Source organism: Falco biarmicus, chromosome 6 (assembly GCF_023638135.1).
Source record: "Falco biarmicus isolate bFalBia1 chromosome 6, bFalBia1.pri, whole genome shotgun sequence".
In the NCBI taxonomy this organism is placed as follows: domain Eukaryota; kingdom Metazoa; phylum Chordata; class Aves; order Falconiformes; family Falconidae; genus Falco; species Falco biarmicus.
The window spans coordinates 91,199,840-91,212,252 of NC_079293.1; the positions used below are offsets into that span (position 1 = coordinate 91,199,840).

At 38.5% G+C, this 12,413-nt stretch overlaps 1 protein-coding gene across 10 annotated transcripts in view; it reads right to left on the bottom strand.

Moving 5' to 3' along the window:
• The window catches only part of MAP4K3 (mitogen-activated protein kinase kinase kinase kinase 3), an 84,553-nt gene that overhangs the window by 28,838 nt on the left and 43,302 nt on the right, over positions 1–12,413 (bottom strand). For 8 of the 10 annotated variants that reach the window (XR_008822486.1, XR_008822487.1, XM_056342633.1 and 5 more), the window contains 5 exons: positions 6,611–6,669; positions 5,390–5,428; positions 5,033–5,083; positions 1,363–1,405; positions 210–372 (listed from right to left, as the gene is read on the bottom strand). Coding sequence is in view for 8 of the 10 variants with exons in the window: in XM_056342633.1 (XP_056198608.1) it covers positions 210–372; positions 1,363–1,405; positions 5,033–5,083; positions 5,390–5,428; positions 6,611–6,669 (355 nt within the window). In the remaining 2 variants the exon portion in view is untranslated. The remainder of the gene's footprint in view (positions 1–209; positions 373–1,362; positions 1,406–5,032; positions 5,084–5,389; positions 5,429–6,610; positions 6,670–12,413) is intronic. The other 2 variants (XM_056342635.1, XM_056342632.1) reach the window with 1 other exon arrangement.

A 12,413-nucleotide genomic window follows, 5' to 3' on the forward strand; every position in this document is an offset into this window, starting at 1 on the left:
TGTCAGTGAGTTTACTAGAAGGTATATTTAACCTTCTTAAGAGTTAAGCACACTTTCTTCATGTATTGGGGCTTTCATGCACTGTTACTTGCCCACCACAGAAAAATTACCACAGTGTTTTAATGTGTGCATAGGTGAGGACATAGAAATAAAATCACATCAGATTATTTAAGAAATATTTGTATACTTCTTGATGTCACATTTATTACCTAAAGCATTAGATTTCTGTGGAGGTAACCGAGGAGGTGGTGGTCTGGGTGGAACCTGACATGCAGACTTCGCTGGACTCTCTGATGTTGGGCATCTCTTGATTGTTCCTTGATTATCATTTTCAGAAGAATGAGTTTCTTGGGGGATAAAGATGGATTTAGGCTGGAAAAGACAGTAATAATAAAAACGTAATGAAAAAAGATTCAAAGCATCCATCCTACTTCTCAATGAGAAAAAAAAAACCCAACACATGCAATACTTAGATCGTGGAATTTTCACAAGTAAATTGGTAAAGCATCATGTTCTGCCATGCAGATTTCCTTCAAAAAACAAACCTTGTTATTGACAAAGGACAGATTCAAAATCGTCGTATTCAAGTACAGCATTGAACAATTACTGCACATGTCAAAATGCCAGTTTGTGACTACAGATAACCAAACAAGACATTTAAGGAGAAACCAGGAAACATTCAAAGATACAGCCAGGACTTTGTGTGAAGAGTCCCAAATAGGAGATATAACCACAAAGAGCAACATTGTTTACATGCAGGCTGAACTAATGCTGCTTGTAAAATCCTTAGTTAGGCAAGAGAGCGCAGGTGGGCAAGTCATCAAACCTGCAGTTTTTGCCCTGGAAACGAACAGCCAGAGGGTAAAAAAAAAAAAGTTTTTTTTGTTTTTATCTTTGCTCATATTAAGTTAACTTCAGTGTGAAAAGATTCACTTACTCTTTAAGTGCCAGCATGCAAAACCTAACTTGATACAGGTATTCCTCTGAAGATACCATTTAGACATAAAAAAATTTTAATTCCAAAAGTTAGCAAGCAGATGCTTTATTTGGCAGCTCCTTATTAATAATTACTCGTGGCACTAAATTTTTTACCTACCCAATTTATCCCTCCCAAAATATCAGAAGTGTAATCAGAACTTTCACACTGAAACACCCTACAGTGCAAGACTTCATGCAGATTTGCAATTAAAGGCTACAAACACAGAGGTCAGACCTCTAGATATACCCTTGACTTAAAACTTGATTTAAGTCTTCAAGCCATTGCTCAAGTGACAGAACCATCAGTACAGTCATTTAGACGCTTCTGCATTTGTTTATTTAAAGTGCCCTTTTATTCTGGGCAACAAAATCCCCCTCACTTACCTTTGGTGGTAAAGGAGGTGGCACTTTAGGTTTCATAGTAGCACTATAATGAAAAGAAAGAAAACAGATCATTATCCAGTGTAGCTCTTCGAATCTGGCACTGAAGTGTTAAAGAAGATACAGGATTTTTTAAACGCCATACAAACACCATCAACTTGTCAACAGCAGTATTATATCCAAATAGCTGCATCATGAATATTTTCAAACGTTTTGTTATTGCTCTGCATACCACAGATACTATCTACAAACTCAAGTATCAAGATCCTCCCTAGAGAGCACAAAGTGACATGAACTGCTTTGTTGGAGATGCACATACTCATGCAGAAAAAAGTAGGGAGATGCAGAGCTGGCCTGCTATTTCATCTGTTGAAAGGAGAAAGATTTAGTGAGCTTTTCTAAAGGGCCAACTGTAGGTATACAGGGCTAAGGGGAGTTAAAAGAAAACCGATGAATACCATTCCTTGAAAAATTTACCACTGACTTCTTCAGAAGAGCCTTACACATGAAAGCAAATTCTACCTGCAGTGGACAGCCTACTGTCTGGGTTGGTTTGGTGTGTCTTTTCTTCCATGAGTTTTTTTTTTTTCACAGAAGTCTTGGGTATTACAATTTTTTAATGCAAGAACAATTCAACAGCTTGGCTCAACAGTACAAGATATTAGCAGGAAGCAAGAAAGTGGAAGCATCAAGAGCACTTTTCCTCTGCTGATTCTATGTTTTAAATAACATGCTGCATTGAAAAAAAATAATCCTAAATGCCGAATTTTTATGTTTTTAAAAACTCTTACGCATTGTCCTACTTCCTAATCTTTTGGAACAGAAAATTAGTTCCATTAAATAAATTAGGATTGCAGCTGTGAACACTTTACAGTCTTGCAAAAATATTTTCCTTATTTTTAAAAATTATGTTCCAAAGTTTTGGGAAAACAACCTATTAAGATAGCTGTTTGCTTGTTTACAGATCGACAGCTTGTTGCTTTGCTTCATTCTTTTCAGGAGTTTCAGTCCTGGCATCTTATCACTTGCTTTTACTTCAGATAAGCTGAAAGGTTATCTGAGAATTGGTTACCCTGCGTTGTACACTTCAGCTGCTATGGTGGTAGAAATTATCTTCTCTTCATAACGTGGGAAGAAGCTTAAATCCTCAGTGTGTCCAAACTCCATTTGCATTTTATTTAATATTCTTCCCTGCATCTCAGACAGCCATCACAGTGTTTGTGGGCAGCCAAATGTAAAAACCAAAAAAGGCAATGATTTGGCATAAATGTGACAGATATTTGTGCAAAGGACTGTGCACCCTGGTTTCAACAGCAAGGTTTATGCACTGTTTGTCACCGTTGATCATGCAGGGCAGTGCCCCAATAATTTCTGCTTTCCCAGTTTCCACAGCCAGGAAATTCAAGCATCATCAGCTTTGCTGAACATAAGAAATAAAAAAACCAATTAAAAATATAAAATAAAGACAGAGGATTTTATACTGTTCCCTGAAGCATGTGAATTCTCTGCTATGAATCACCCAGCTTCAGTCATGCAGAGACACAGGTTTGGACTGGAAGGCACACAGGTGCTTCATTGTTTTTGTTCTGGATCTGAAGGGAGAAGTGATTGATGTCACATGCACTCTTCAATTGCAACTCCATCTCACAGATTATAAGTCAAACAAAAGCTTTGAATCTTCAATGGACTCCAGAGAAAGATATCCAAGACCAAGCTGATGAACCAACATATTGCAACAGAGCTTTGGGTTCAAGCAGATACCCAAAGGAAAGGCACAGATGCAGAATCTGTCTGATCCAAGGTTGAGATATTCAAGGCTTACACCTTGAGGTAAGCTTACAGGAAACTGTCAGGCCCTTTCTGTAGGGCAAGAGTACCTTCAGGCCCTCTCCACAGGGCAAGAGTACCTAGGATGAAATATGGGAAGTAGTAAAAAACAACATGACTTTTTTGGTAGACCATCGGTGGTGACTGTCTTTAGGGTCAGACAAATCGGAGCCTCTCCAGAAGCTATCAGGTTCTTTCTCACTTAACCTGAAAAAGAAAATCCACAGAAATGCGACAGAAGCAGCTAAAGCCAAATGCTGTTTGAAAGTTCTGATGGATCTTGTGCGAGGAACAAGGATCCCAAAGCACTGAACAAAGAAATCACTGCAAACACTTCAAGGCAGCAGGGATCAAGAGGTTCTAAGCCTTGTATCATCACTGAAGTCAAAAATACTGGCTGCAAACAAAACAAGAGGGGGGAGGCAGAGAAACAAGCAAAAAAACCCAGGCAGACACAGAGCTGTACACGAAAACCATCCAGAGGTTCGTATGGATGAAGGAACCAAGCTGAGCTGGCTTGCAGCAGTGCAGATATCCAGAGCATCTTCTGCCAGAGCGGAGCGGGCAGTATATGGAGCTATAGGGGACCATTACATCCTACAGTGCAGAAGCCTGAATTATAATTACCAGGTCTATCCAGCTATGAGTAAAGCAGGTTCTCAGCTTGGTCCAAATGCAAGGAAGTAAATCAATGAACAGTGTTATCAACCTCCTCCTCCCCAAAGACAAGACATAGGAGCTTATATTATTGATGAACTACATAATCAGTCACACCTTTTTAAAACTGCTTAATAATGAAATATGAAGATCTTATGGAATTAGCAAGGGAATAAAGCCTGCTAAAAACTGTATTTAAGTACTGCTTGTGTCAAACAACAATCATACTTGTGTTTTCCGAAGTTGATCATTAAACAAGGCAAGTGTAATGTAATTACAACAGACACTATCAGTAGCTTTATCTTTCTTGAAGGGGGCTGTCCTTCATGCTCCAGTGACATAACCCACTGTCTTCGTTATAAAAGAACAGCAGTGAACTCAGGGAGGGATGGTGGTGGTGGTATGTGGCTCTCTGTAAGAGATGCCCGTTTAACAGGTTTCTAGTATGAAGCAACGGCTTTCAGAATTATCCATTAATATTAACAAGACTTCTGTCACAGTGGCATCTTTCTTTTTGGTCTTTATGTCATTTTAGGAATGTAAACTTCCAAATACTGGCTGCACATTGTTTCAGCTCTTATCTGTCAATCAAAAGGAGCCCAGGGATACTTATACCAGTGGAATTTACTATGAACATAAACAATTTAATAGGTGCCTATTTATACTGCCTTTGCAGTCACATAACCTTGCTCCCTCTGTGGTAAGGGAGCCAGCTCTGTTCTAAGATCAAGAACCCATACAAGCATGCTACCAGCTGAGAATGCAGACAGGACAAATTCAAGTCATCTAGAGAAGACAGTTCTGTATATATATTATGTATTTTTAATGAGTTTTATTTTAATATACAGTCATCAGTTCTGAAGACGACACTGGGACTGGGGTCAGACAAATTACCAGCTCAGTGTAACTATATCAAGATTTTGTTCAATAATAGAAGATAAAAGGACAACTGTATCAAGCCAGGAACAGGACTTTTTTGCCCCCTAATTTATCACAAGTTTATCAACAGAATATGAAAACTTCCAGTGATGTAACCTTGGAACAACATTAAATTTCTATCTTTAAAAATGCTATAGAAGAAAAAGAATCCTGAGCTATCAGGGACAGAACATGATTCAATTTTTTTCCCTCCACCTATTCAAGAATCAGCTTATATTTATCTTTATTTTTACAAGAAGAAAGGACTTACCGTTTAGCATCATCATCTGCATCGTCATCTTCTAAATGTGCCACATGTCCCCTAAGAAAATGAACAAGGTACTATGGCTGAGTGAGTTGTATTAAAATTAGCTTGGCTACTGTGAAAAATTCTAAGCTCAAGGGCTACTAACTCTTTTACAGAATTTTACTGTCTTTTAGCTTTTTATCATCATTACCCTTTAAAGCACAGTTGCAATCCAGACAACTAAGCCTCTCCCATATCCTCTCAACAAGTACAGGGACAAACCAGAACTAGTTGTGACAGATGTAAGAAATCAACACACAAATGACATTGAAACACACAAGGGCGGGGAGGGGGGAGAAGAAAAAAAAATAATAGAATTACCGCTGATGCAGTTCTTCTTCAACTGATTTTAAGAGACTCCTTCAGCATTAAATAAGAATAAGAACACAGTTCAATTGTGGCACACAAACTTAATTATCAAAAGCTAGGGCAAATGCTCCTAAACTAATCGATATATAATCCAAAGCATACTATTTCAGCTGTCTTTCAGAACATACATCCAACACCAACATACAAATGAACACAGCTGCCTTTTTTTTTTTTACAACAAACTTTCATATGCGCTTATTAATTATTGCTATTAAGTGCAGTGGTCCTTGTTCCTTGCACTGTAAAACAGACAGGGCCGTCTTAGTTTGACACAATTTAAAACAAATCCACACTATCCAAGAAAACCATAATCATTAAAAAAAACCAAAAATCAGATTGACAAGAGGATTAAACTGCTACTGGAATAAATTAATTCGTCTCCAATTAATTTTTGTAACATTCTGAACTTCTTCATTTCTGTGTCTGTCTGAAAACACAGACAGGAAGGAATAGCAGACAAAACACAGGGATGAGAAACAACAGGATTTCAGAAGATACCAGTATTCGTATTTTCCCCAGCTGGAAGACTGCATAAAAATATCATGTTCTATGCTTACGATTTTCTGCATTTTTTTAATGCAGAAATGTTTTAAAGCACAGCTAGGCATCCCAATTCTGACATGCATAAAAGTAATTAAGAAATTGGGTGGAAAGGAAGAATTATATGGAAAGCTATTGCATATGATTAAAACAACAGAATTATTAAATGTATGAACATGAAGTTAAAAGGACTTTGCTGAGACAGGTAAGTTTTATTTTTTAGAGCATCTGTAATTGAAAGTTCTTAGTGTCCCACAACATGAAGAAAGGTATAAAGCAATGTCACAAGTGCAGCACTGGTAGCTCCCTACATGGGGTAAAATTGTGCTCTGTGGGACCCATCATGCAGAACATTTTGTTAACCACCAGACCAAGACAACATCTTCTAAAAGGAAGCTTACAGCACCATAGAAACAATATGGTCAACACAGCCTCACCAAATAGTGCTGTAATTCTGTATTACTGGAATTACTATTATTTTAGAAATAAAGTGATTTTGGAATTTTAACTGGCTGATTTATTTGGAATTGTAACTACATCCCTTTCAGCTAATGCATTGAATGCACATTTATGATTTTTATAGTAGAACAGTCTCAGATGAATTTAAGACAGAAAATGCTGTTGCTTACTCACTTATTTGCTCCCAAGAAGTAGCCACACTGAGGACCATGACCATATTCTAGCTGTAGATCCTACAAATATAAGACAAAAAAACCTTTAAGACAAACTGGTGAACGTCAAACACATACCCTGTGTCATGCTGCTGTTACCCCCCTCTGCCATGTGTGCTAACAAACTCATTCCTCTGGCCTTCCTGGCTCCTAACACCACTCTCATGCCCATCACTCCCCAAAATCTCCTCTCTTCTAGTTTGCTGCATCTCCAATTCCTTTTAAAACTCTGACCTTAGCCCCCTTCCTTGGACACACAGATCCTTTGCTCAAATAAAGCTGGCTGCAGAAAAGGAAACAAAACAACAAAAATAATGTAACAATTTTAAAAAACCCAAGCAAATCCAAAAAAACCAATGACAACAAAAAAGACTTTGTGATCTACCACACCCCGTAGAGAACCCAGCCATCCCTCACTGGCACACTGTAGTATTCATTCCAGATGGGGAGTAGTTCTAGCCTGAAATTACTTTAGCACATGGGGTCGTTAAATAAGCAGAGAGAACAGTAAGAGTGTTTTTACAGCTCTGGTTACAGCAATATATATTTTAAGGATAAATAGAGATGTTCTCATGTATGCTTTAAGATTGCCTCTTGTATCGAAAAGAAAAACAGCGTATTAACAGCTAAGTCAAGCACTCAAGCAATCACCAAGCACAGGCTACTTAGATAAAGAAGTGGCAATAGGCCTCCAACACTGCTATTCGATAGATGCTGTATGGCATACAAATTTAATGCATTAATGGGAATATAGGGACCATACTGAAATGTCACTGAATCTGCATCTGCCAGGAGGATACTGCTGTAGTTGCAGGGTATTTTTTTTTCTTCAGGTGGATCACAACAGGAAAAATCTGAGCATAAATTTGCTTCCAAAACACTGAGTATTCACCAGGAGAAATGAGCTCTTGATACCTAAGTTAGCTATAAATGGAGGTACATTGCTCCTTTCTAGAAAACATTTTCAAGGTCTCCCAAAATCATCTGTTAAACAGTCCTCTTTCAGCTGCAGCCCATATCAAAAGCATGCTATCACTCAGAAAGATGCGCAGATATCCAAGCTATAAGAGTAATAAGCTTCGATTAGATGGATAATTCATGGGGCTGGTCTCTCAAAAGGGCATTTAAAAAAAGAAAAAAAAAAATCACAGGAAAAGTCTCACACTAGATTTGCCAGCGCTCCAAGCTGATGAAGCAGAAACCACGGCAGCTTTCAGCTCCAGACTGAAGGGCGATCACTCTAAGACAAAGCTCTGTGTATTATTTTCTGCTTGGCGAGGAGTTCAAGTTGTTTACTGCACTCTGAGTTCTGCTGTGTAAGGCTAAGTAGTAGTCTCCACATGGGTGTTTCTACCACAGCTGTCAGCAGTAATTGATTGCTTCAGTGACTTTCTATATTTTCCCAAGGCAAGTGAGATATTGTGGAAAAAACAGAATGTAACAGATAATTACTTGATGTAAAAGAATGCATAGATCACAGGGCTGAATAAAAATTGTGAAGGCAAGCCCAGTGGTGGCATTTCCTGAACTGTGGAAAGACTGACTTTTCAATCTTTCCACCAACTTTATCACACACCTTTTTTTCTAGAGAAATTAAGAAACCCCAAAATCACCAGTTCCCACCCACTTCAATGGATCTGACTCACAGGGGCCACCGGACTTTCCCCCTAGACACCTGTCTGTGGAGCTAGAAAGCCTGGTGCTGGCAGGGAGGAAGGTTGGCTTGCTCCTCCCTAGGAACGTGACCTGGGACCTGCAAGGTGGCAGATGAAAGGGGTCAGGCCTCAGTCATGGGCATCTTTGATCTCTTCTGCTACCCTTACCTTCCTGCTTCAAAGTTTCATCCTCCTCCTATGCCCTGGTCTCAATTCCTCCTGCTCCTTGCTCCAAACAAGCTCAACAAGTCTCCTTCCCTCAAGAAAGGCCACTCTAGGCCCTCTGCAATGTCAAGTCTCTTCCTCACCCCCCAGCATCTGTCACCTTATCCTGGCAATCCCCTTCTGCTGGTCCTCATCACCAGTTGATGTACTCCAGTCCACCACAAAGAAACACAGATCTAGCTTTCTTTACTATGAGTACTTCCATACAACCTCAAGAACTTTCACACATAAGCACAGGTATTTTGAGGATTCAGGCTCTAGAGCAGAAAATACCATGACTTAAAACATAAGATGTCACCAGACTCATAAACAAGGAGGTTAAACAGGTTGTGTGAGTCTACATAAGAGGACATCAGAACAAAGACTGGGAGGCTGTTGAGAAACACAACCCCAGATTAATATAAAGAAATCTGAGATTTTCACCTTGAAGTGACAAACGTTTTGCCTACACATTGCAGAATCACACTGATCAGAAGTGGGAAAGATCACATGCTGGGCAGAGCTAAAACATCTGCCCATTTTAATTTACACACTGTACAATACATGGCTCTATATATTGTCAGCAATGACAGGAAAGCTCGTAAGAGAAAACAGGCAAATCTCCATAAAACGTAAAGAGCCTTCATCTGTCACCAAACGTTTTTAGCCTTAATTTTTTTAAATGAAAAATTGCATCTGCCAGAATTACTTCAATGCTTTAAAGAGACAAAAGCTTTGTTTTGATTCAGTCTACTATTGTGCTGCCTATTAGTATTTATTTGACTATGATTCTAATTGGATATACTTCCCCCCCCCCCCCCCCCCCCCCCTTAACTAGCTTGTTAGTGTTCTTCTAATCCCTTTAATATTGCTGGCTTTCACCCCACATTTGGGGTGAAGCAATCCACTGCTACTGAAATTCCTTGTTCTGCACTCTTGACAGATAAATACTTTGGGCTAGAGAGCTTTTAAGAAGCACAACACATTTTTTCTTGTACCCTCTATTCCATATATAAACTTTCTAGCTAGATACTAGATATAAAAACATCAGTAAATACTGCATGTATCCTGCAAAGCCTCCAGTGAGCTGTTAGACTTTATCAGAACAACCAGTATAACTAGATTTTTTTAAAGCTAAACAAAGGTATTTTTCAACAAAACAGAAGTCTTAATCAGTTATGGATTCCCACTGGTAAGAACAGATTAGCACTAATTACTAAATGGTGCAACAACTGGCTTAGTAAAAGCTGTTAATAGCTTTAATAAAAAAATGTAATAAAAGCTCTCCTGCATCCCTAAAGTAACCCAACAACTTTATGAGTCTACATTAGCATTTTCTTTTAACATACGTACAAAACCGATTAGTTAAATAAAATTCTTTTTAGATCAGACAACATTCACACTGAATAAATCTGAGCAACTAGACAAGATATTTTCCAAGAGAATCTCAAGATCTACAGGCAACAGGAATGAGAAGGGTCAATAATCTTGGTGTTAAATCAAAGATGAAATCCCAGATTATTCTGCATTTAGCCTCAGGTTACCAACAACCCATTCCTGAACCAACACAACTGGGTACAAGACAGAATGCTATTTGCTGGCAATGATAAAAAGGTAATATGGAGAGTAATTACCAGTTCTTCTCAACAGCCTGCATAATAATCAATTAAGAAGTCGTGTAGAAAGGTAAATCACACCTTCAGATAAATCACATATACAAAGTAATCAATGACTAGAAACAGCATAAAGATTTCCTCAAAACAAAGTCAAATTTGGTGGTAAGGCCGTGCTATAAAACAAATTCCCCAGGAGTGATCAAATCTACTATACCTCCTGCAGTTTCAATTTCAAAACCGGCTATTTATTTTCTGAAGAATTTCCCAATTAATTAATTACTGTACCTTTGACCAGTCTTATGTTCCTAATTTGTTCTGTAGGGCTGAGCTGTACTGGAATTTTTTAGGTGTTCAGTCCTTCAAAACCCAAAACTTAATGTATACAGTGAATCAGCAATTCACAGTTACTTCCTACACTTTCTGTTCCTGAAATCTAGTGAGAAACAAAATCATTTGAAGTGGCAACATCAAGACTTTAAATCCACAAAGCGCTGGGGTAGTAACTCTGAATTTCGAAGAATACAAATCACCTTTGGACTACTAACATATCAAACAAGGCGGCACATACAGACCTCTTTCTCAGTAAAAAGATTAAGCAATACTTATCACACTGCTTTGTAAAACAGGATGCTAATTTTACGGAAGAGTCATACTGCCTAATGCATATCCTATACTTTTAATGCCTTTTTTTTCATTAAAAAGTGCATTCTTGAACTTCTTTTGGATAGCTTAGCACAACAGAAATAGCAAGTTATAGGTATATTTTTTAAAACATGCTAAATATAATTCTTTCTTGGTGACTGACTATGGTTTTACTGTGCATCGGTGCTACACAACCATTGTTCCACTTTTCCCTTGTATTTAATTTTTCTATGCATTTTATCTGTGGATGTCCACTTGGCACAAACAGCGCTATTTCATACCCATATAATGGAACATCACTACCCTAACTAGCTACAGTAAGGCCTCAATGCAACAGGCAATTGTATGCAGCACTTTCAAACTGCCTTCTAGTGATGGAATTGAACATCTCATTTGCTCAATTACTGTTGCCAAGGCAGAAAATACCCAAAAATACAAGGAAGGAAAAGAAAGAGCAAAACCAGCATTCTAAACCCTTTGGCACTTTCTTCCCCCTTTCCACTTGTTTTGTTACCTACAGCTGAATGAAACACGAAGACTCTCTGAAATTCAGCACTGATAGCTAACCTAATTCTAAAACATATGGCAACTACTTGGATAGGAGTCTTCACAGCTTGTAACAAAAGGAAGAGTGTATGTATGCTCACGTAGTGAGGAGAAAAATGACTTAAAATGAACGAAAGGCTTCTGGGCAAAGTTCTCCATTACCTACATTGACTTCTTCAGTTCAATCCTTTCCTACCAGTATTTTAGTTTTCCTATCAGAAATAATTAACTAACACAGAATAGCTATGCTGTATGCTGAAACATTAACTGTTACTGAAACCTACTACAAATTATTAAGCCCAGAATATATTTATAAGACAAAACAAAACAAACACCAATCATGACCAAATCATTTAAACAGGACCAACCAAATGTACAAAAGCATCTGGCAAATACAACAGTGCAGATCGCATAGTAACTGCAAAACCCTTACTGAATTCCTTGCTAAAGTAGTCTAAAATGAATTCCTAACAACTGAAAAATAACTGTAGGTTGGAAGCTGAGATATCAAATCCAAGTTCTGTTCAACTCCTTTGTAACTTTCCAAACCAGTAGAATTTAACACTTTTCACTGTGTGTTGAATATTCCGGACTAAATTAAAGTGGAAACATTAAATTTCTCCCCTAATACAAAGAAAAAGAAAATCACTGGCTATGGTGTTACAAATCAGTTAGTATGATGCAGACTGGGACCAGGTGGAACGCATTCAAGTTGCTAAGGAAGCTGGCCAACATTATTATGAGACCACTTGCTAATTAAAAAAAAAAAATCAGCCCCCAAAAAACCAAACAAAACCACACACACAAACGGAAAAGAGTGGGCTGCTAGTCAGCTCCCTCAATAAGCTGGAGGAGTAGACAACAAAGCCCCATGAGGTTTAACATAGCCAACCGACAAGTCCTGCAGCTAGGACAGACCAAGGTGGCTGGGGGCAGGAAGGGCAACTGCAGAAAAGGCCAAGCACAGTGAAGCCAGAGGGGGTTATCACCTCTATTTGGCACATGGAAGGCCACACCCACACGTGGTGTCCAGTTCTGGGCTTCCCAGGAAAAAGACATTGACAGACTGGAGGGAAGCCAGCAGAAGGCCACAAAGATTGTT